The sequence below is a fragment of the Quercus suber genome, unplaced genomic scaffold, assembly GCF_002906115.3.
Source record: "Quercus suber isolate HL8 unplaced genomic scaffold, Cork oak 2.0 scaffold_55, whole genome shotgun sequence".
NCBI classification, from domain to species: Eukaryota; Viridiplantae; Streptophyta; class Magnoliopsida; order Fagales; family Fagaceae; genus Quercus; species Quercus suber.
Window position 1 is genome coordinate 1,552,116 of NW_027069520.1, and position 25,839 is coordinate 1,577,954.

Consider the following 25,839-nt stretch of genomic DNA (forward strand, 5'->3'; position numbering starts at 1 on the left):
TTTTTATTACTTGAAATGTTGTATTGTTATTCTTCAATAAGATTTTGTAATGTTATAATTTTTTTTAAAAAAATATTTTAAGAGTTTTAATTTACTAAATGAAATATTTTAAATCAGGTTTTAATAAATTATATATAAAAAATTGTGTTTGACGGAACGGGTTGATACATGCAGCTGTCCGTTAGAGTTGGATAGAGATTAAAAAAAAAAAAAAAAAAAAAAGGAATCACCTCAAAATGAGAGTAGGTGAAAGGATAAGAAATCCGCCTCATACCTGCATCATCTTTATATTGATAGCTGGATTCACATCACCACCACTTATTTTATTATCATGGCCCTACCAAACTATAAATCACCACAAAATAAATCTAGCTTTTTGACAAATCAAACCTAAGCTAACTAAGCCTAAATCTTGGGTTCTATCCTTTTGTTTTCACATGATCACATCTAATTAGACTTTTGTTCATATGATTCTACCTTGCTTGGCCTAGGCCAATTCCGCTCACAAAAGGGTATTGAATATGGACATGCTTCACAAACACAAAACCATATCTCTCTGCTTTATCAAAAGGTAAACTATATAGAACCACAATCTACAAACTCAAGCTTTATATATGACCAAGAGATGTGTCAAAATTTGCCTCATTCAACAAAACTTAACAAACTATTCTAATCATGAATTATTAACAAGTATACTTTCTTTTTTACACTAGTAACTCAGTATATGTACAAATCCTATACAAAGTTGCACCAATCTATTAATTTACTCACAAACCATTCACAAGGTGAAGGTAAGTCTTGAGGTCGTGACACGTGGCCATATCCCTCTTGTTGAGGTACGGTGAGACCTTGCTACTAAGTCTAAGCTCTTGTCCCACATCAGCATAAACCCATTGCATGTCTTCCACGCACTTTTGAACCCAACCAGAAATTCCAGTCGCCACGTTAACACTCTCTTTGCTTGCCATGTCATCATCTCGAAACACAAATCCAGGCACTTTAGTAATAACATCCTCGGAGTTCACAATCCTGAGTATCCTGGTCCCACTCTTTTCCAACCGTGACCTAAACCCTTTGTTACCCACACGTGGCCCACCAAACGAAATCACAGTCACCATTGGTGCATTTTCACGAGTGGTGGTGATATCATATGCTGTGAGCGTAGCCAATGCCGCACCAAGGCTGTGACCAGTGATCGTGAAGCTTAGTGGCTCATCACCGTACATTTCGATGACTCTCTCAATCTCAGCCCTCACCATTTTTTGCAAGCTTGGGCACGAGTCAGTCTCAGAAGTGTATAGACTCAAAAACCCACTCTCAACCATGGACCCCACTTGATTGGGAGCCACATTGGTCAAATTGGCACGTAAATTCTCTACCCACTCTAGACACGTGGCGGTTCCCCTATAGGAAATCACCACGTCACGTCTTCCAAGTCTTTGTATTTCTCTCTGGTCTTGACATACTGCCACGTATCCAATCCAGCTAGATTGGGTGGACATCCACGCTGGAGCCCGGTCGATCCAACGTGGCAATTGGACCCCACAAGTGGCTCTCAAGTTCTTGGTGATTTTGTATCCGGTTTCCCCTACTCTGGTCCGAGTAAAAAGAGAGCTTCTGGGGTGGCGACACGTGGCATAAGTCGGGGACTCCGGGTCAAAGTCAAAAGAACGATAGGCTGCCTCAACAAACTGGCCGTACCTTAGAATTTCGCTGCGTAGGCTGTCATCTAGAGGATCAAGCAAGCCTTCCCAGTTGTTGAGTCCCTGAAATTCCATCCACCTTTTTCCAAGCTTAGCTGACTGAGTTGCGAGGCTTCGTTTTAAGGCACCGTGCTTGATTGAGCTGCAAGAGATTTCTAAGCTTCTCATCAATTCACAGCTGCTGCTGCTACGTTTATTATTGTTGCTGGCAATGGCATAGTAGTAGTGCATGGTGGCCACTATGTTTTTTGATATAGTTGGTGTGCATGGACGAACAGCTCCAAAAACAAGCTTCATTTGTTTTTCTTCTTTGTGGGTTACTCTCTCTCTCTCTCTCTCTCAAAAGAGAGCCTAGTTGCCTTTTTTTGTGTGGAGGGGTGTCTCTTATGTTTTATTACACTGACTCACACGTTGTGACACTGAAGTGGTGAATGGCTTTTATAGAGAGAGTGTGTAGGTATGGACGGTGGTGTTATAGGTATGATGTATGTAACTTTGTTTGATGTGAGAGATTATATATACATGAAAATGAAATAACTGAAAAACGGCTACGGGATTTTTAAAATGTGAGTGTAAGAGAGGGAGATAGATCATAGATAGTTCAGTGGACTAGAGCTCAGAAGTGGGTTTGAAGTGAATTTGACTAGTGGGTCCCAATTTATTAAAAAAAATAATAATAAAAGAGGTAAAGTACTAAGTAATTTGACTTTCCGACCAAATGAACTTGCTGTGGCACTTTTCACAAGACGCGTCTACAGTCAGCTAAACTCAGCGTGCCCTGACTCCTGGCTCAAATTATTAAAAAAACTGAAAAAAAATGTATTTAAAAAAAAAATATATTCATCTTATAATGTGGTTTTATAATAATTCAAGAGATATACCTAATTGCCCACTTAATTCGTTTATATATTAAAAAGAAAATTTGCACACTTAGGCTGTGTTTGGGATAGCTGAAAAAGTCAGCTTATTTTACTTTTGATCTTATTTTTTCTACTATTCATGAGTTCTATAGTATTTTTTGATACTATTCATCAGTTTTACTGTACTATTGTAGCTATCTTTTAACTTTTTCTACAATACTTTCAGTAAAAAATTTTCAGTTTCAACTAAATAAAACGAACTGTAAAAAAAGCTAAAAGGGAGCTGAAATAGTACAGTGGGACCCATGAATAGTACCAAAAAAATGCAATAAAACCTATGAACAGTAGCAAAAATAAACTGAATAGTAAAAAAAGTTGGTCTTTTAAGCCAATGCCAAACGCACACTAAAGTTTTTTTTTGTTACTATTTATGGGTCCATTACACTTTTTGGTGCTATTTATGGGTCTTATTGTACTATGTTAGTTACTTTTTAGTTTTATCTATAGTACTTTTAGTAAAAAAAAAAAAAAAAATAAACAGACCCTTAATATCATAATTTTCTCCTATTAAAAAAAAAAAAATTGTGCAACTATGAGTAATCAACATATTCTACCACATGTGAATCAAATTAACCCATATGTTTGAATGCACTTATTATCATAGGAGGGAATAGAATCATCTCTATTTTCATTTCACTTAAAGTTAAAAGAATTTACTTCGCAATTACGATTTTATTGATGATGTATACAGTAGTACTACATCATTTAAATTTTAAATGACATGATACTAAATACACTTTTAATTTACAATATTTTATTTCAACCAAGAAATTAATTCATTTCAAATGAGGAGTGTTAACATATGTGTGGCACCACATCAACGAAAAAGAACAAGAAGTAATCAATCTTTTTTTTCCCCCTCAAATGAAACCAAACTCTAAAATGAAATCACTCCATTTTTACTATGGAAAGAACACAAATCTCAAAACATGGTGTCATAATTGTAAATAAAAGCCACCAAGACTTCGAATCTTGTTGCGCCCATTACCTTTTTTCCCCCTACTATTTTCTCTTCTTCTTCATTGTTTCTCCAATTGTGCCCACCTTTTTTTATTTATTGAATTTTTTTTTTTTTTTTTTACATCATTTGATGGGTTTGAGATCTTGAAGTTGAAGCCACAAACAATGCCAATTTTGAAGCCAAACGCATTGATAAACAACGGAAGTAAAAGACACATATTATCATTTATTCTTCATTTCTTACCGAGAAAATTATCTTATCAGAAATCTATCTCATATGTGTGGATCTCATATGTTGTGAGAGAAGTCTCATTATGAGACCGTTTCATGCGATACATTCTCTTCTTGCCGTGAGTCTTGTAACGAACTCGCAATCAGTTAAATTGTGAATATTGACTTGGCTTGGTGACGTACAGGGAGAAGAGGATGGAACAAAGACACAAGGAAACTTTATAAATTGGGTTGTTGGTCTGTGGGTGACTTTGAATTTTTGTTGTGTGTGAATTGAACCGCCAGTGTCAATATTGTTATTGGCCATGCATCGGCACCAGTTTGAGTGTACATGTATCGATATTGCGTGATGAGAAGGATAAGGGGGATTTGGTTTGAATGAATTTTTTTTTATATGGGATGAGTTTTATGAGGTAATGGGTTTTGGTTCGATGGGTCTATTCCATTATTGGTTATTGTTTTTGTGTATCTTGAAATTTTTCAGTTTTTGTTTTAGACAAAATTGTTTGGTTAATTCATATTGATTAGTGTTTTAATGGTGTTAGGATGGAACCAAAATGGTTTTAGTGTTTAGGGTTTTTTTAATTACTATTATTTATATCAAACAAATTTTTAGGTTATTATTCCGAAAAAAAATTATTTTAAATGAATCTTCCCAAATACAATTTTATTTTAAAATTATCAAAAAACATTTTGTTTCCATTCTAAAAAACAGTTTTTGAAGCTACTATCAAATAGACCTTTGGTTTGTTGTTTTGTACGCAGGAGCCACCTTTAGAAAAGGTTTTTTGTTCTTTTCTATTTAATATGTCCATATGTTTTTAAATTGTTTCAGCAAGCCTCTCATAATTGACCCCACATAATTGTTTTTTTCAACGGGTTTGATTGCAAAAAATAAATTTAAATCTGTCCTAATTTCTATGTATAACCAAATATGTTTATAAATTTCAATGGGTGCAAGTGTAGGTGTAGGTATAGCTACTAATTAAATAATGGCTGTGCCACTGTTTATTTCTCTCTAAATCCCTCTTTACAGATACAGAAGTTTGGAAGTGACATAAACAATTACTATTTCTGTCTAAATCCCTCTTTACAGATAAAGAAGTTTGGAAGTGACATAAACAATTACTAACACACTCTTTCATATAAAAATAAAACTTCTAATTCACTCTTTGTAAATTATCATTGAAAAGCATCGTTACTTTTGTAGAAAAAACTAGCAGAACACAACAAACTAGAGTAATAAGATATAATTTATTCATCAGGAAAGACAAACAGTACTTTTTTCACATTGCTTTTTGGAATACTACAGAAGATTTATTCCAAAACCCTTTTTTTATTATACACTGATAACAACCTGGACTAGTAGTGAAACATATCTGTTTTGAAATTTGTTACTATATCTTTTAGTTATTGTTTTACAATTGTGTGTGTAAGTTAAGACTGAAAACATTAATAATTCAAAATGTTTAAATTAGGTTTCATTTATTCGATTATTTAATTACTTGACCAAAAAAAAATTATGTAATCTATTTATTTCAATGTACATTGAATAGTACAAAATTTTAGGTTTTCCATTTATTTAATTTAACTACAACTAAAACTTATTATAGAGAATTAATATTGAGATGAGAATTTCGTCTTTAAATAATAAATTTCTCAATCATATAAGATTTAAATTGGTTTAAGTGTTAATAAATTCGTTTCTGAAAAATAGTAAGCTAACAAGCATGATTATTTCAAAAAGAACGAACATTACTTACTCTAGAATTTAGTAGTCAAGGAATTGAAAAGTAATTTTTTTTTTTAAGTTCTCAATAAAATTGAAGTTTACTTTAAAAAGAATTTGGAATAAATCTTGGATTACGTACTAAAATTTTAGATTATCATAATTGATATCAAGGATATTTCAAATTTTATTACATAAATTATACAAATTGACGTGTTAATCTTTAAAATTAAAATAAAAAGTAAGAAAAATATTTTTTATTATTAATAATATGGCTTAAAAAATCATATTTTATTAACATTTGGTAGCAAAATCGAAAGGTGCTTTTAGCATTTTTCATTTTTTTTAATTGATAAGTTTTATTAACAAAAAAGAGGATAAATATTAGGAACTTATTACAATATATCCGTGGCATTTTTCAATCACCATATCAATAATTGACATAAACATTAAAATATAATTGTTCCTTCCATATCAATAGAAAATTGTGTCTCACCACTATTGTTATAAACTCTACAAAAAAAAGTTGCCTATAGTAGCATTTTTTAGTGGCATTTGAAAAAAAACCACTATAAGTACCCTATAGTGGCGTTTTATAAAAACCCTGCTATATGCATATCACTGTGTCTATCCTAGCGTTTTAAAAACACCAAATGTCTATAGTGGCATTTGTAAAACGCTACTATAGGTCCTTCTTTTTTTTTTTTTTTGTTGGGCTATAACAGCGTTTTACAAATGGCACAATAGGCCTAACCAGAACCTATAGTGGCATTTATTCAGGCCTGTCAAGCCTATTGTGGTGTTTGTAAAACGCTGTTATAGCCCAAAAAAAAAAAAAAAAAAGNGAGAGGGAGATAGATCATAGATAGTTCAGTGGACTAGAGCTCAGAAGTGGGTTTGAAGTGAATTTGACTAGTGGGTCCCAATTTATTAAAAAAAATAATAATAAAAGAGGTAAAGTACTAAGTAATTTGACTTTCCGACCAAATGAACTTGCTGTGGCACTTTTCACAAGACGCGTCTACAGTCAGCTAAACTCAGCGTGCCCTGACTCCTGGCTCAAATTATTAAAAAAACTGAAAAAAATGTATTTAAAAAAAAAATATATTCATATTATAATGTGGTTTTATAATAATTCAAGAGATATACCTAATTGCCCACTTAATTCGTTTATATATTAAAAAGAAAATTTGCACACTTAGGCTGTGTTTGGGATAGCTGAAAAAGTCAGCTTATTTTACTTTTGATCTTATTTTTTCTACTATTCATGAGTTCTATAGTATTTTTTGATACTATTCATCAGTTTTACTGTACTATTGTAGCTATCTTTTAACTTTTTCTACAATACTTTCAGTAAAAAATTTTCAGTTTCAACTAAATAAAACGAACTGTAAAAAAAGCTAAAAGGGAGCTGAAATAGTACAGTGGGACCCATGAATAGTACCAAAAAAATGCAATAAAACCTATGAACAGTAGCAAAAATAAACTGAACAGTAAAAAAAGTTGGTCTTTTAAGCCAATGCCAAACGCACACTAAAGTTTTTTTTTGTTACTATTTATGGGTCCATTACACTTTTTGGTGCTATTTATGGGTCTTATTGTACTATGTTAGTTACTTTTTAGTTTTATCTATAGTACTTTTAGTAAAAAAAAAAAAAAAAATCAGTTTTAACTAAATAAGCTGTTTCCAAATAGAGACTTAGTGTCCGTTTGGCATGACTTAATTTTGTTAGCTTATTTTACTATTCAACTTATTTTTGCTACTATTCATAGGTCTCACTGCACTTTTTAGTACTATTCATAAGTCTCATTGTACTATTTTAGCTAACTTTTATCTTTATCTACAGTACTTTCAATAAAAAGTTTTCAGTTTCAGCAAAATAAGCGGATTCCAAACAGACCCTTAATATCATAATTTTCTCCTATTAAAAAAAAAAAAATTGTGCAACTATGAGTAATCAACATATTCTACCACATGTGAATCAAATTAACCCATATGTTTGAATGCACTTATTATCATAGGAGGGAATAGAATCATCTCTATTTTCATTTCACTTAAAGTTAAAAGAATTTACTTCGCAATTACGATTTTATTGATGATGTATACAGTAGTACTACATCATTTAAATTTTAAATGACATGATACTAAATACACTTTTAATTTACAATATTTTATTTCAACCAAGAAATTAATTCATTTCAAATGAGGAGTGTTAACATATGTGTGGCACCACATCAACGAAAAAGAACAAGAAGTAATCAATCTTTTTTTTCCCCCTCAAATGAAACCAAACTCTAAAATGAAATCACTCCATTTTTACTATGGAAAGAACACAAATCTCAAAACATGGTGTCATAATTGTAAATAAAAGCCACCAAGACTTCGAATCTTATTGCGCCCATTACCTTTTTTCCCCCTAATATTTTCTCTTCTTCTTCATTGTTTCTCCAACTGTGCCCACCTTTTTTTATTTATTGAATTTTTTTTTTTTTTTTTTTTACATCATTTGATGGGTTTGAGATCTTGAAGTTGAAGCCACAAACAATGCCAATTTTGAAGCCAAACCCATTGATAAACAACGGGAGTAAAAGAGACATATTATCATTTATTCTTCATTTCTTACCGAGAAAATTATCTTATCAAAAATCTATCTCACATGTGTGGATTTCATATGTTGTGAGAGAAGTCTCATTATGAGACCGTTTCATGCGATACATTCTCTTCTTGCCATGAGTCTTGTAACGAACTCGCAATCAGTTAAATTGTGAATATTGACTTGGCTTGGTGACGTACAGGGAGAAGAGGATGGAACAAAGACACAAGGAAACTTTATAAATTGGGTTGTTGGTCTGTGGGTGACTTTGAATTTTTGTTGTGTGTGAATTGAACCGCCAGTGTCAATATTGTTATTGGCCATGCATTGGCACCAGTTTGAGTGTACATGTATCGATATTGCGTGATGAGAAGGATAAGGGGGATTTGGTTTGAATGAATTTTTTTTTATATGGGATGAGTTTTATGAGGTAATGGGTTTTGGTTCGATGGGTCTATTCCATTATTGGTTATTGTTTTTGTGTATCTTGAAATTTTTCAGTTTTTGTTTTAGACAAAATTGTTTGGTTAATTCATATTGATTAGTGTTTTAATGGTGTTAGGATGGAACCAAAATGGTTTTAGTGTTTAGGGTTTTTTTAATTACTATTATTTATATCAAACAAATTTTTAGGTTATTATTCCGAAAAAAAATTATTTTAAATGAATCTTCCCAAATACAATTTTATTTTAAAATTATCAAAAAACATTTTGTTTCCATTCTAAAAAACAGTTTTTGAAGCTACTATCAAATAGACCTTTGGTTTGTTGTTTTGTACGCAGGAGCCACCTTTAGAAAAGGTTTTTTGTTCTTTTCTATTTAATATGTCCATATGTTTTTAAATTGTTTCAGCAAGCCTCTCATAATTGACCCCACATAATTGTTTTTTTCAACGGGTTTGATTGCAAAAAATAAATTTAAATCTGTCCTAATTTCTATGTATAACCAAATATGTTTATAAATTTCAATGGGTGCAAGTGTAGGTGTAGGTATAGCTACTAATTAAATAATGGCTGTGCCACTGTTTATTTCTCTCTAAATCCCTCTTTACAGATACAGAAGTTTGGAAGTGACATAAACAATTACTATTTCTGTCTAAATCCCTCTTTACAGATAAAGAAGTTTGGAAGTGACATAAACAATTACTAACACACTCTTTCATATAAAAATAAAACTTCTAATTCACTCTTTGTAAATTATCATTGAAAAGCATCGTTACTTTTGTAGAAAAAACTAGCAGAACACAACAAACTAGAGTAATAAGATATAATTTATTCATCAGGAAAGACAAACAGTACTTTTTTCACATTGCTTTTTGGAATACTACAGAAGATTTATTCCAAAACCCTTTTTTTATTATACACTGATAACAACCTGGACTAGTAGTGAAACATATCTGTTTTGAAATTTGTTACTATATCTTTTAGTTATTGTTTTACAATTGTGTGTGTAAGTTAAGACTGAAAACATTAATAATTCAAAATGTTTAAATTAGGTTTCATTTATTCGATTATTTAATTACTTGACCAAAAAAAAATTATGTAATCTATTTATTTCAATGTACATTGAATAGTACAAAATTTTAGGTTTTCCATTTATTTAATTTAACTACAACTAAAACTTATTATAGAGAATTAATATTGAGATGAGAATTTCGTCTTTAAATAATAAATTTCTCAATCATATAAGATTTAAATTGGTTTAAGTGTTAATAAATTCGTTTCTGAAAAATAGTAAGCTAACAAGCATGATTATTTCAAAAAGAACGAACATTACTTACTCTAGAATTTAGTAGTCAAGGAATTGAAAAGTAATTTTTTTTTTTAAGTTCTCAATAAAATTGAAGTTTACTTTAAAAAGAATTTGGAATAAATCTTGGATTACGTACTAAAATTTTAGATTATCATAATTGATATCAAGGATATTTCAAATTTTATTACATAAATTATACAAATTGACGTGTTAATCTTTAAAATTAAAATAAAAAGTAAGAAAAATATTTTTTATTATTAATAATATGGCTTAAAAAATCATATTTTATTAACATTTGGTAGCAAAATCGAAAGGTGCTTTTAGCATTTTTCATTTTTTTTAATTGATAAGTTTTATTAACAAAAAAGAGGATAAATATTAGGAACTTATTACAATATATCCGTGGCATTTTTCAATCACCATATCAATAATTGACATAAACATTAAAATATAATTGTTCCTTCCATATCAATAGAAAATTGTGTCTCACCACTATTGTTATAAACTCTACAAAAAAAAGTTGCCTATAGTAGCATTTTTTAGTGGCATTTGAAAAAAAACCACTATAAGTACCCTATAGTGGCGTTTTATAAAAACCCTGCTATATGCATATCACTGTGTCTATCCTAGCGTTTTAAAAACACCAAATGTCTATAGTGGCATTTGTAAAACGCTACTATAGGTCCTTCTTTTTTTTTTTTTTTGTTGGGCTATAACAGCGTTTTACAAATGGCACAATAGGCCTAACCAGAACCTATAGTGGCATTTATTCAGGCCTGTCAAGCCTATTGTGGTGTTTGTAAAACGCTGTTATAGCCCAAAAAAAAAAAAAAAAAAGGGACCTATAGTAGCGTTTTACAAACACCATTATAGGCCCTTGTAAGACAAAGGGTTGTATAGTGTCATATGTAAAACGCTGTTATAGCCCAACCCCAAAAATAATTGAGGGACCTATAGCAGCATTTCATAAACACGACTATAAGTCCTTAAAAAAAAAACCAACAGAAAAAAATTTTAAAAATTTCCTCATATATATATATATATGAAGGACCTCTAACAGCATTTTAGAAATGCCACTATAGGCTCTTGTCTTACAAGGGCCTATATTGGCGTTTGTAAAACACTACTATAGCCCATCCCCCCAAAAAGAATTGAGGAACCTATAGCAGCATTTCATAAATGCCACTATAGGTCCTTTAGAAAAAAAAAAAACCAACCGAAACAAGAAAGTACCATGAGTTGCCTTGAATTGATTAACCCAACTAAAATCCTTACACTAGGCACTTTTCACTGCTTCACAATCCCACAAAGCACGTTTTGTACCCTCAGGACATCTGCCACAGAGATGATAAAGAGGACCTGATAGGATTTTCCTCTTCATCAAATTTACTTTGGTTGGCAAAATTTTTGCACATGCCTTCCAAAGAAAATGTTTGATCTTTCTAGGCATCTTGAGTTTCCAAATTCCAGACCATAAACCTGAAGCTGCAATCCTGGTTGAACCCGAAGCCTCCTCACTCATTGAATCTTCACATATACACTTATAACTTGATTTCACCAAGTAAACAACATTTTTTTTTTCCAATGACCAGTAGAGGAAATCTGATTGAGCTGATTCACCTAAAGGAATAGCCTTAATCTGCTGAGATTTGAAGGGAGAAAAAAAATGCATCAATCACTTAAGAATTCCACCAACCCGATTCTTGGTCCATCAAGTCTGCCACACAGGCATCACTGCCCAAAACCGAGGGAGAAGAAGCAATTCTTCCACTTGAATTTCCTAGTAAACAACTGTCTTTGAAGACAAGAATGGACCTTCCATCACACACTCTCCATTTTGCACCCATAGTAATTACTGTTGCTTTTAATATACTCTTCCATGCAAAAGAACCCGAAGATTGTTTTGCATCAAAAATGGCACTATTGGAAATTATTTTGACTTAAAGACATGATAAAAAAGTGAGTTTGTATCATGAATAAGCCTCCATACTTGTTTTGCCAACGTGGCATCATTGAACTTTGCAAACTCCTTAAAACCCAAACTCCCCTCGTTCTTCGGTTTACAAAGTGTTTCCCAATTTTTCCAATGAATCTTCCTTGGCTCCCCACATTGTCCCCACCGAAATTTCCTAATTAGCATCTCAATGTCCCTACAAAGGCCCAATGGAAGTTTGAAATGTCCCATCTAGAATGTGGGTATAGCTTGAACTAATGCCTTCAAACGCACTTCTTTCCCAGCTTGAGATAAGAGTTTTTCCTTCCACCCTTGTAAATTACCCCAAAATATATCTTTTATATAATTCAAACTTGCTCTCCTATTTTTTCCAACCACTACTGGCAGCCCCAAGTACTTTTCATACTGTTTTATCTCTGACACACCAAGTAGCACTTTTATGGAATTTTTTGTTGACTCACAAACTGATTTGTCAGAGAAGAGGGTAGTCTTATCAGAATTTATTTGCTGGCCATAAGCTTTTTCATATGCCTTCAGGATGCCTTGGATGGTGTTTACCTCTTCTAATTTTGTTCGACAAAAAAGGAGGCTATCATCTGCAAAAAAACAAGTGAGAGATTTTTGGTCCACCCCTACAAAGAGAGTATCCCTGAATCCTTCCATTATTCACATCATTTTGAATCAACCCATTTAGACCTTCAAAGCATAAAAGAAACAAGTAAGGGGATAAAGGTTCCCCTTGTCTCAAACCCCTAGTTGGTACAATGTGGCCTCTTGGTTCCCATTAACCATAATAGAGAAAGATACAAAACTTATACACTCATAAATCCACCCCCTACATTTTGTATGAAAACCCATCATCTCCATAATTTTCATAAGGATTTGTCATTCCACCTTATCATAAACCTTACTCATATTTAACTTCCATCCTTTTTTTTTTTTTTTTTTTTTTTTTTTTTTTTTTTTTTTTTTTTTTTTTTTTTTTTGTGCGCCAAACATCAATCTATTCATGAATCAGAATAAGGCCCTACTGCTTTCTTTCAGCTTTTTTTTTTTACAGATGGAAAAGGGAAAGTCCATGAATCTTCAATGGAACGTACAAAATAAGTAGATATAACAGTGAAAAGAAAATAGCACCCAATATCTGTGATGGGTTCCCCCACCTCTTGTTGGTAGCTAAACAGTACCAGCATAAAATAAATAAAACAATATATTCTTAGACTAAAAAAATATCATATTTCAAAACTAAAGCACTCGATCTCTGTGCTTTTCAAATTTTGGAGTTTTTATTTTTTTATTTTTTTATTTTTTATTTTGACCCTTTATATTTCAAAATTTTCATCTTAATCCTTTATTTTTTATTTCGCTTTCATATGGGCATTGCTATCTATTTCCGTTCATAATCTCACTATTCATAATATGTTTTTTTGCCTATAACAATAAAATTTCTACATTTCACAACAATTTAGAACTAGTATTTCATAAAATAGTTAAATGTGAAGAGTATTTAATGATTGTATTATTAACAAAAATGGACGGCACGACTAATATGAAAACATAATAAAAAATAAATGATAAAAATGAAAATTTTGAAACATAAATAACCAAAATAAAACTCCAAACGTTAAGGGCCAAGAAATCATATTTCAAAGTACTTCAAATTGCATCAAGATAATTATTACACAATGCTCATTTGTACCAAACCATTGATGCAATTTTTTTTAAAGCTAAAAAACTTTCTATCTAGTAGGCTAGGTGTACAATGAAGTGGAGAGAGCTTTTTGAACTTTTTCAAAAAAGAACAAGAAAAGAAGGAAATTGGATAGAGCTTTTTAAACATTAAAAAAAAAAAAAAAACTTATTCTTCCTCATGGCCTGTATTTCCTCTAGAGATACCAGACATAATTCAACAGGTGATAAACGATGATAAGCACTCCATGTTATGCTCTATTTCATTGTTGGAAGAAATCAGAGGGTTAGTCTTTAGAATGAAGTCCCACAAATTTCCAAGTCTTGTGGTATGTCAATATTAATTTTCGAACATTTTTGGAACATAGATTACCATTAAGTGGTAGTTGTAGTCATAAGATTTTTACACAAAGTGGAAGTTGTTAGAATATAAGTCCAATGCACTTAAGCCCATAGTGTAGAGTTATTTGTACATCACACACTGTCTACCTACACATAAGGCAGACCCTTATACTTTATTATTCACAGATATATTGAGAGAAACCATTCACACCAACCTAACTTTGATTTCAAAGGTAGAAAGGCTTCAACTATTAACAACTTATTTTCTTTAAGTCCCTGAAATGTTTCTTAGAAGCTAATTGCAAAGATTATGGCTTCAAAAGTGAAATCACCCACCAAAGATCATTTGCTCTTGACAAGAATCTTTTGTTTCCCGATTGAGAAATTCAAGATTAACACCATCATAGCTCAAGAGGTGATTTACTCTACCTAAAAGAATGCATCTTAACCACCTCATTCTAAATTCTGATTAATGAATCCACATTTGGTTTTTTAAATCCCAAGATGAGACCACATATCTCACCCTTTCTCTTCAATTGGACTCTTAGTACTTCTGTATAGAGTTCTATTATTATAATTCCTTGATACCAGTTGAGATTTACTAAGAGAATCTCTTACATTCTACCATGGTTTGAATTCAGAGTAAGTGTTTTTCTTTGCAAAGAAAAATACTAAATGTACTATCAATATTATTACAAAAGACTTACAATCTGACATGATAATGAATATGATTGGTGACACATCAACAAGAAAATAAATGAAATTTTCAATTACTTTTTTTTTTTGGTTACATTTAAAATTTAATCCATCAATTATAGACTTATATGTAATAAAATTTGTGATACCATTAGCTAATCTCCTTCACAAAAATTATCATTGGATTGTTTGTGTCATTTCAGTTATTAGAATTTCAATTTAAAAAATTAACTCCCAAGAGATTAGGTCTGTGACAAATCCAACCTTCTATTAATATTTTCCTAAAAAAGACTAACAAATATAATCACCTTTACATTTTTTTCATCGCATCATCAATAATTTTATTATGTGCAAACTATGTAATTTTTTTTTCTTTTTTTGGAAAATACCAAGTATTTTTAACACACATACACTAGAAAAAGTGAGAAGATCTTAAAGAAACTGTTAATGGTATATATTCAAAAGAGCCTGCAAACCATGTAATTAGATTCATTAGACCTTAACAAAAAAGACTAACATAATGTTTGATTTGTTAATAAAGGTGCAAATTATGTAATTAGATCCATTAAACTTTAACAAAAAAGACTAACATAGTGTTTGATTAGTCACAAACATTATGTTTTGGGAATCAATTATCTCTCCAAAAAAAAGCTTTGCACTTTGCAGGCAAATTCATGCCCAACAAGAGAGCGGTACAATTTTTGGGGGGGTCTGATCCATCACTACTTTGGGCTTGAGCTGGTCAAATGTCGGGTCCAGTTGTTTTCGGCCCTTTAGTCCCAATGTTTTTAACAAACACGTGGTAAAGTTGTGGGCTTCGGTTTAAGTCTTATTCCCCAATCACAGGCCCACAAAAAGGAGCAGGAATAAAAAGAAAATTATTCCTTTTTTTTTTTGGTAGAATAAATTATTGTTTTCTTCTAAACTTTAAACCAAAAGAAAAAAAGAAAAAAAGAAGAAGGTGAATTCCAGTTTACTTAATTGGTAAAATGTCTTATAGTCGAATATAGAGATTTGAGGTTCAATTATAACCTACATCAAACCATACATTAAAACTATCTCTAAAAAACAAAAACAAAAACAAAAACGGATCCTTCCACCAAGCCCTCTCCAATATTTATCATTTAGAGACAAACTTTTTCTTTTTTGGGTGGGGGGAAGGGGGGTGGTGGGTGGTGGGTTGTGATAAACCAATTTTATAGACAAACTTTTTCTTTTTTGGGTGGGGGGAAGGGGGGTGGTGGGTGGTGGGTTGTGATAAACCAATTTTAATACACAAAACATTATAAGAGTACAAAAGCACTCTCAGTAGTTCTGATTAGAACCAACCTTCAATAGCATGTAATTTTGAGGGAGGAATGTTTGGCAGTTCTGTGGAGATGGTATTTGAGACTTCAATACATTTATAGATATATTTTATTTTCCACAATTCTTAATGTGACATGTTATGATGGATGTATAATGAAAAAAGTATCAATGATGGACCAATATGAATTGTGATAATGAAATTTCTCTAATCATAACTTATCACATTAATAAATTGTGAAAAAAGTTTCGAAACTCTAGAGAATTAGGTGTTTGATCAGTAGAAGCCACTTTTAGATTAACCTTGGTCTCTTATTAATATTTGCTAGTTGCTCAGATTGAAACCAGGGCCTAGGGTTTAGAAATTCCTCACTTAATTGGATTTTTTGACAAATGTGTGAGTTAAAAAAGAAGAGTGAAAAATCCTAAGTGACTAAAGTTCCTAAATGACTAAATTGAATTATCAAGCCTAATTTGTCTCCATTGCCATAGATTTGAAGTAAATTAAATTTATTTGAAGTAACTTTTATTCGAAATAAACTTAATCTAACTAATCAAATAACATCATTACGAAGTAAACTGGATTGAAGTAAATCATCTCGAAGTAAAGTTAATTGTAGTAATCACAATAGATTAAAGCCAAAGTCATTAGTCTAACATATAATTGATTCAAAGCAAGTAGGAAATCAGATCAAATATAAATAGACACTTTAATATTGCATCAAACTTAACTAATAATGACTAAACAAGATCGCAAGTATAAAAGAAACAACGGACAAAATGGGCTTCTGCCCTTTTTGGGCAAATTATATAGGGAAATGCCCTCCTTCCCAAACTAAATAGGGAAATACATCTCTTTTAAAACTTGATTTTTGATAAATCGAGTTAGGCCCTATAGTGGCATTTTTAAAGAGCTTATAGTGACGTTTTAAGGACCTATAATGACATTTTTTAACTCGACTTCAATGAAATTGAATTAGAGGCAATGAAATCGACCTATAGTGGTGTTTTTTTTTTACCTATAACTCGATTTCTTTGAAGTCGAGTTAAAAAACGCCACTATAGGTTTTTAAAATGTCACTATAGATTCCTTAAAATGCCATTATAGGACTTCAAATTTTTTTTTTTCTAACTCGATTTATCAAAAATCGAGTTTTAAAAGAGGAGTATTTTTCTATTTAGTTTGGGAAGGGGGGCATTTCCTTATATAATTTGCCCGAAAAGGACAGAAGCCCATTTTGTCCAAAAAACAACATTCAACAAAAAGTCTTCTATGAGGCCTAAGAACTAATAAAATTTCCTAAGGATCTAAATACAAATAATCTCTAGTATATTTTGGATTGTGCATGGTCCCTTTTTTTGTAGAACGAACTGCTATTTATAGTTAAGGTCTTGTCAGTTATGCCCACTTCCACTTTTCTGTGTTGCTTCTTGGTAGGTCTTCTCTACCAAGTGTCTCACTACTTACCAGACTTGATAACCTTTTGTAACTAATTGGGATATGTTGCCCAAGATCAATGCTTGATAGTTGAATGCAATGGCGGAGCAAGGGGAGCAAAAGGGGGCAACTGGCCTCCTCGACTTCTCAAAAAACACTATTCCTGTATGCCTCAACCTATGTCTTGCCCCTCCTAATATAAAATAATTACAAAAAGCAACACTCTTCAATTTTGAGTAAAATCAACCAAACCTGAAGGTGCAAATGTGCAATTAGAATTTTTTTTTTTTTAAAAAAAAAAGATAGTAGTAGCACCATACAAAAAAGGGCGCAAAAAGCTCCTGACAAAGTCAAAAGTTTGTTCCAGACTTTTCACTTTTCCCACCAAAAGTCATGCTTATTCCTCTTTCTTTTTTTTTTTTAATTTTTTTTATTATTTATTTATTTTAGACACAACAATTTTTATATTATAGTAATTAAGTTGGTAATTTTTTTTTTTTTAAAGAAAAGGTAGGTAAAGTTTAGTGGTTCTTATTTTGGTCCACTGTTTAATTATGAGAAGTGCTACGTTTATAATATTTTTACAAAAAAATTATATGTGGTAAGTTGTTATTAATTCTAATTTGAACTTGAAATAAAATATTACTTTTTCGCCACCAATAGTAGTCAATAACAACATTCTACTTAGAATTTGTTGTGAAAGGGTTATGAAAATATTGTGGATATAGAATTTTTCTATAATTATTTTTATTTTTATTTCCTATTAACATCTAGTCTCCTTAGCAACTATAAAAATATTTTGTAAATTTTATTTGTGACTCTAGAATTATTGCAATTTGTTTATGTCTCATGCCATATTAATTAGTGAGTCCCATATTTTACACATAAAAATAGTAATAAACTACTTAATGCTCTTTAAGACACTAAAACTATCTCTATTTTTTTTTCTCTTCCATCTCTTGGTTTTTTTATGATTCCAAACTCTGGATTTTTGTTATGAATCCAAATTTTAAATACTCATAAGAGTAGAAAAAAAATGTTCAATTCTATATTTTTTGATCAAGTACACCTATATACTATTTTGTACGTGTATTGCTATACTCTTAACATTTTTAGATTGAGAAAATATTATGATTTACATTTATATTAGATTTTGTTTGACAATTACATTAGTTTACAATTATTTACTTATTTTGTTATAAATATTGAGTAATATTTTTTAGATTAGCTTTATTTTAATCTTGTCCCCTAAACTAAAATCCTGGCTTCACTTCTGGTTGAATGGTTCACAAAATGATCATAAATTTATTTAGGTCCGAAATGCTAGAAGTGAGCTGATTATAGGGAAGAAGAAATCAATGATGACCAAATTTAATGTTTTTTGGGTTAATTGAACGTTAAATATTCCTATAGAATTTGAACTGGAGAGTTGAATTAAAAACTGGAAATTCTGACGCTGAAGTGGGTCGAGTTAATCACCTTAAATAGCTAGAGTGAAAAGGACTTGACCTAATTAAGACTTTGCAGCAGAGATAACATAAAAGAGTTAGGTAATGAATGGTCCTCTTAGGACAAAAACACAAGAACAGAAATGTAAAGTATAAATGGTACCACTAGCTTTGTGGTGTATATCTCTGGTGTGGGTGTAAGTAACCTACACCATTCTTCAAAATCTCAAAAAGTCTTACCATCTTTGGATGATTTAAACCATTTGTATGTATCTTGGGCAGGACCATGCCTAATATTCATTTATTAACATGCAAAACTTAGTCCCAGAAGCGACATATTGACAGGCAACTGCGACAAGCGGATAAAAAAAGAAAAATTCTCACTTTTTGAAAAGTTAAAAAATTTCCTAGAGGGGGAAAGCATATGTGTGATATGTGATCTAACCTACGTTTTTTGTGTGTACAACATAATATCATTAGCTTATAATACATTTTAACATGTTCTAGTACTTGAAAACGTGCAGATCTGACTGTTTTTAACTGGTGTTCACTGGAGTTGTGTACGTTGTTAGGAAAATTATCTGATACCCAAGACATGTGGAACACGCCTCTCACAAGCACGTAACAGGAACAAGATACTAACACGCTGTATTGACTCGTAGATCCGTGTTTTGGTCATTGATAGCAGTAGATCACTGTTTCTGACACAGTGCAGCATGCATAACAATCTAATTCCCAACCAAATCATGAAAAAAGAGAAAATGGGTATAGTAGGGTTGTGTACAAGAATCGAATCGGTGCAATGGTTAGAGAGGTTAGACCGTCTCTTTGCTTTTACAGCCTCCAATGTCCTTTAGAAAAATATCTAATTTCTCTAACACGGACCTCTGTACTATAATCTGATGATTACAAAGTTGTACTCCTGGGACCAAAGACTACAGCAGCCACCATGCATACAGGGGCAGAGCCGCAGAGGTACATTATGGCCCCTCAAATTTTTTTAGAAACCCTCTAATAGTTGATAAATTTATATTTCACCCCATTTTTTAATAGCCGGCCCCACAAGAATAAAGCTTGGCCCCCCTCCTTCAACACATCAACCAAATTTGGTTCCTAAAATCCTAATTTTCACCATTTGTCTTTTTTTCATTCCTTCTCTTAACACTTCAGCCATATCTCATGTAGTTTTATGAACTTCTTCTAATTTTTAGTTTTAGTTCCATTTAGAAGATTTATTCATTTTTTTTCTAAAAGGATAAAACTTATATATAGTATATTAAAGTCCCCAATTAAACTCAACTATATTAAACACAATTGATCTTGAAAATGAAAATAATGTTTGTGTTTTATTGGTCATGGTAAATAGGTGGTTAAGTTTCATTAGGAAATGTAATGTACTACACTTAAAAATATATCGTATTTAAGTTTTTCACTTTCCCAAAATTCTACAATATGCCCTTCTATTTTTGAGAGATAGTTTCAACTTATGACATCCGTTCATGATTATTACTCTTTATCATCAGACCAAAATACCAATTGCTGTTTTTTTTTAGACGATGATCAAACCCTAAATCTTTTCACTTGGTCGTTTAGTTTTTTTTTTTTTTTGAAGATACACTTGGTTGTTTAGTTTGTTAGTATTTTAGGTGCTAATGAGAATTACACTAATAAAAAAAACAAAATTAATGCATGAAGACGCGTATGTATGTTGAAGTTTGAATTTTTCTTGAATTACAAATTAATATGATAATTTTACCTCGACCCTCCAAACATAAATTCCTGACTCTTTCCCTTGATGTGTTTTCTCTCTCTCTCTCTCTCTCTCTCTCTCTCTCTCAGAAAGAAAGTACGTATAACTGTAGCCACCGCCATGCATGATTGATGCACACCTTTGGAGACTGCTTCAAGAAGTTACACATAGAAAGGTTATGAATAAAGTAGTCAAAGTAGGATAGGTGCTCTTATTACGAGGGTTAAATCTTTATTACAAGGGTTACCACCGCACACCCTGGCAATTGGTGAGATGATCACTTCACAAGTATAAGTGTTTGTGAGATGTATGGGGCAAGAGCCGGGATTCAAGTCTTTGGAAGGGAACTTTATACACATATACGCTTAGATTAGACTAGAGTAGAATTTCTATCTTGTAAAAAAAAAAAAAAAAATCTTTATTACAAGGGTTAAGTCTTCTAAAAAGCCTAAGAACTATTGGATCTTCTAAGGATTTACATACAAATGATCTCATAATTATTCCTTGGTTTATTCTTGATTGTGTGTGGTTCTTTCCTTGTAGAATAAGCCTTTATTTATACTTGAGGCATTGTCAGTAATGCCCACTCCCACTTTTCGTGTGTTGCTTCTCGATAGATCTTCCCTGCCAAGTGTCTCACGGCTAACAAGACTTGATAACCTCTTGTAACTGATTTGGGGGAATTGTTCCCTTGTTGCTTATGGCTTCTGGCTTCTTAGCCTTGTCATTATGGTTGAATATTTTCTACTACTGCTCGAGGTAATAGTTTGTAACTTCTTGGAGATTTTTTTTTTTTTTTTTGAGAGAGTTTCCACATATGGTTGGTTAAATCAGTTTTTGGTGTAGGCAGGGATTGAATCCCAGATCTCTTATACAACTATCAGAGACTTTACCAGTTAAGATAACTAGAATTCACTAGTATATAATAGGTTATATGTGTTATATGCCTATATATATATACTAGACTCATCACACGCACTTTGTAGGTTTAATAATGCTCTTTTTTTATTTATGTGTTTTTGTGGTTTAGTGTTATAATGTTTAAAGGTGATATATAAATAATTGTGTGTAATTTTTTTTAAAGAAAGAGGTAGGGTAACGTAAAATAATGTTTAAAAATGAGATAGAGATAGTGTCCTAAGTTTTAGGCTAAATGGAGAAGATAAAAGAAAAAACCTAAAACTTAAGAACAGTAAATTACTCTTTTAACCAATTTGTGTTTTTTAATTTAAAATTATTAAACTAAAAGATAGGGCTATTTTAGAGAGTTTAAAATTTTTTTTGAAGGTATTTTATTTAGTACGCAAAATGTTGAAATCCAAACAGAGAATTTTGTTGTTATTATTTACTAGACTCATTACACGTGCTTTGTACGTGCAATAAAGATATTTTTTATTTTTTATTTTGAATTTAGTGAAATAATATTTAAAAGTGAGATAGAGATAATGTCCTAAGTTTTAAAATCTTGATAAAAGTTTAAAAGTCTAAAACTTAGGAACTCTTTTAAAAATAGTAAATTACTCTTTTAACTAGTTTGTATTTTTTAATTTAAAATTATTCATCTAAAATATAGAGGTATTTAAGAGAGTTTAAAAATTTGTGTGAAGGTATTTTATTTAGTACGCAAAATGTTGAAACCCAAACAGGGAATTCTGTTGTTATTATTTACTAGACTCATTACACATGCTTTGTGCGTGCAATAAATATCTTTTTTATTTTTTATTTTGAATCTAGTGAAATAATATTTAAAAGTGAGATAAAGATAATTTCTTAAGTTTTAGAATCTTGATAAAAGTTTGAAAGCCTAAAATTTAGGAACTCTTTTAAAAATAGTAAATTACTTTTTTAACTAATTTGTATTTTTAAATTTAAAATTATTCATCTAAAAAATAGAAATATTTTAGAGAGTTTAAAAATTTATGTGAAGAAAAGTGATAAAACCTAAACAGGAAATCGGTATAGGTATTATGTGTCCAAATAGTTGTCTAAGACAGTAAGGCATCCTCCACGACGCCCATTCAATCTTTTGCCAAGTTGAAATCTTGAAAGCAAGCCCAATATTGTGTTCTAAATCTTTTACACAAGCTTGCTTTTTGGTTGAATTGGGATATGTAGCCCAAGATCGATGCATGATAGTTGAATGGGCCTATGTTATTTACTCCCTTTTTTTTTTTTTTTTTTTTTTTTGAAGGTATTTTATTTAGTACGCAAAATGTTGAAATCCAAACAGAGAATTTTGTTGTTATTATTTACTAGACTCATTACACGTGCTTTGTACGTGCAATAAAGATATTTTTTATTTTTTATTTTGAATTTAGTGAAATAATATTTAAAAGTGAGATAGAGATAATGTCCTAAGTTTTAAAATCTTGATAAAAGTTTAAAAGTCTAAAACTTAGGAACTCTTTTAAAAATAGTAAATTACTCTTTTAACTAGTTTGTATTTTTTAATTTAAAATTATTCATCTAAAATATAGAGGTATTTTAGAGAGTTTAAAAATTTGTGTGAAGGTATTTTATTTAGTACGCAAAATGTTGAAACCCAAACAGGGAATTCTGTTGTTATTATTTACTAGACTCATTACACATGCTTTGTGCGTGCAATAAATATCTTTTTTATTTTTTATTTTGAATCTAGTGAAATAATATTTAAAAGTGAGATAAAGATAATTTCTTAAGTTTTAGAATCTTGATAAAGTTTGAAAGCCTAAAATTTAGGAACTCTTTTAAAAATAGTAAATTACTTTTTTAACTAATTTGTATTTTTAAATTTAAAATTATTCATCTAAAAAATAGAAATATTTTAGAGAGTTTAAAAATTTATGTGAAGAAAAGTGATAAAACCTAAACAGGAAATCGGTATAGGCATTATGTGTCCACATAGTTGTCTAAGACAGTAAGGCATCCTCCACGACGCCCATTCAATCTTTTGCCAAGTTGAAATCTTAAAAGCAAGCCCAATATTGTGTTCTAAATCTTTTACACAAGCTTGCTTTTTGGTTGAATTGGGATATGTAGCCCAAGATCGATGCATGATAGTTGAATGGGCCTATGTTATTTACTCCCCTTTTTTTTTTTTTTTGGTGATGAGAAATAAAACTTCATTGAACTGAAAAGGAGTACAATAGAAACTCAAATAAGTTACAATGCTTTAGGAGCGGTCAAGTTGGATAAGATGTCGAACCATCGGAGGGCTACATCTTTTCCAGACTTGATCGAATTCATTACATTTTGCATACTGAGCAAGGGTGTGAGCTACTGTGATGTAATCCCTTTTTAAGTGACAAATTTTCCAGCTGCTAAAAGACTCAAGAAGGGAGCAAATGCCTTGATATAGATGGCCTAAGCTGCCATTGAATTCCTTTGCCTGAATGTCTTGGACCACAGTGAGAGCATCTGATTCAAGGATTACATCGGTGAGCTCCATTTCCTTAGCAAGAAGAATTCCTTGTTCAAGAGTTTGTAGATGTAAAGGAGAGAGTTGCTAAGAAATTGTCTGGTTGGAAAGAAAATTGCTTTCCATTTGGGAAGAGAAGTGCTCATAAAGGCAGTAGCTCAAGCCATACCCACCTACACCATGAGTTGCTTCCTACTTCCTAAGAGTCTTTGTGATGATATTGAAGGTATAATGAGAAGGTTTTGGTAGGGGCAAAGAGATCAGGAATCAAAAATAGCATGGGTTAGTTGGAAGAAGCTTTGCAAGTCTAAATTAGAAGGAGGTATAGGTTTTAGGAACCTTCAAGCTTTTAACCTTGCTATACTAGCAAAGCAAGGTTGGAGATTGCTCTCTAATCCTTAGTCTCTAATTGCACGGATTTACAAAGCAAGATACTACCCTCATGGTGATGTGCTCAATTCAAAACTTGGCTGCAATCCTTCATATGCTTGGCGTAGCATCTTTCAAGCATTGGAAGTAATAAGAAAAGGCACTCGATGGAGAGTGGGAAATGGGCGACTAATTCACATTTGGGAAGACAAATGGCTTCCAACCCCTCGACCTACAAGGTAGTAACTCCCCCTAGGCCTTAATGATTTTCCTATGGCCTTGGCATTGATTAACTCTGATACTAAAAGATGGAAAGCTGATGTAATCAGATCTGTCTTCCTTCCTTTCGAGGTAGACTCAATCCTAAATATTCCTTAAAGTTATAACTTACCAGAAGATAAGCTCATATGGATTGGCAATAGGAAAGGAGAGTTCACTGTTAAAAGCGCCTATTATCTAGCCCTTAGTTTGGTGGAAGCCAAGGATGGTTGAGAATGCTCATCTGAAGACTCGAGAATCCCCCTTTGGAGGAAATGTGGCATCTAAAGATTCCAGCAAAAATCAAAATCTTCGCATGGCAAGCTTGCATGAACAGGCTCCCAACTAGACTGAATCTTAACAAAAGAGGGGTGAACATTAATCCCATGTGCCCAATTTGTGAGAAAGAAACAGAAACCGAAACCATCACCCATGTATTTCTTCAATGTGATCTAGCTAAACAAGTATGGGACAAGTGGGATGGGTGTCTTATAAACCTGACAGCAAGTCATTTTGATTTCATTGATATAGCAATGCAATTTCTAAATAATGGAGCTATGAATGATCTTGAAATGTTCTTTGTAACATCTTGGGCGATATGGTATAATCGAAATCAAAAAGTTTTTGAGGATGCATGCCACTCCCCTGACCAAGTATGGTTTTCTGCTAATACAATCAGATTAGACTACAGAGAAGCTGCTGCACTATGTAGTCATTCCCAAAGTGATAAAGCAAGCAGATGGGAAGTTCCTCCCACGGGTATGTACAAAGTTAATGTGGATGGAGCTACATCAAGAGGTGCGAGATACTCTGGGGTAGGAGTGGTGATAAGGAACAACATGGGAGAGCCTATAGCAGCACTTTGTAAGCCACTACCAAGGCAATTCTCAAGTCTAGAAACAGAAATCCTTGCTCTTGAACAAGGAATTCTTCTTGCTAAGGAAATGGAGCTCACCGATGTAATCCTTGAATCAGATGCTCTCACTGTGGTCCAAGACATTCAGGCAAAGGAATTCAATGGCAGCTTAGGCCATCTATATCAAGGCATTTGCTCCCTTCTTGAGTCTTTTAGCAGCTGGAAAATTTGTCACTTAAAAAGGGATTACATCACAGTAGCTCACACCCTTGCTCAGTATGCAAAATGTAATGAATTCGATCAAGTCTGGAAAAGATGTAGCCCTCCGATGGTTCGACATCTTATCCAACTTGACCGCTCCTAAAGCATTGCAACTTATTTGAGTTTCTATTGTACTCCTTTTCAGTTCAATGAAGTTTTATTTCTCATCACCAAAAAAAAAAAAAAA

The 25,839-nt window shown here is 31.9% G+C and overlaps 1 protein-coding gene across 1 annotated transcript; it reads right to left on the minus strand.

The window, feature by feature from the left end:
* Positions 1–740: 740 nt before the first annotated feature.
* On the minus strand, positions 741–2,000 carry LOC112038903 (phospholipase A(1) DAD1, chloroplastic). The gene has a single exon (XM_024071740.2). The coding sequence runs from the start codon at positions 1,998–2,000 to the stop codon at positions 768–770; it is 1,233 nt and encodes a 410-aa protein (XP_023927508.1). The 3' UTR covers positions 741–767.
* Between the last annotated feature and the right edge of the window lie 23,839 nt (positions 2,001–25,839).

What these genes read in the sequence shown, in the direction of transcription:
- LOC112038903 (XM_024071740.2), bottom strand. Translation starts at nt 2,000, where the DNA reads ATGAAGCTTGTTTTTGGAGCTGTTCGTCCATGCACACCAACTATATCA.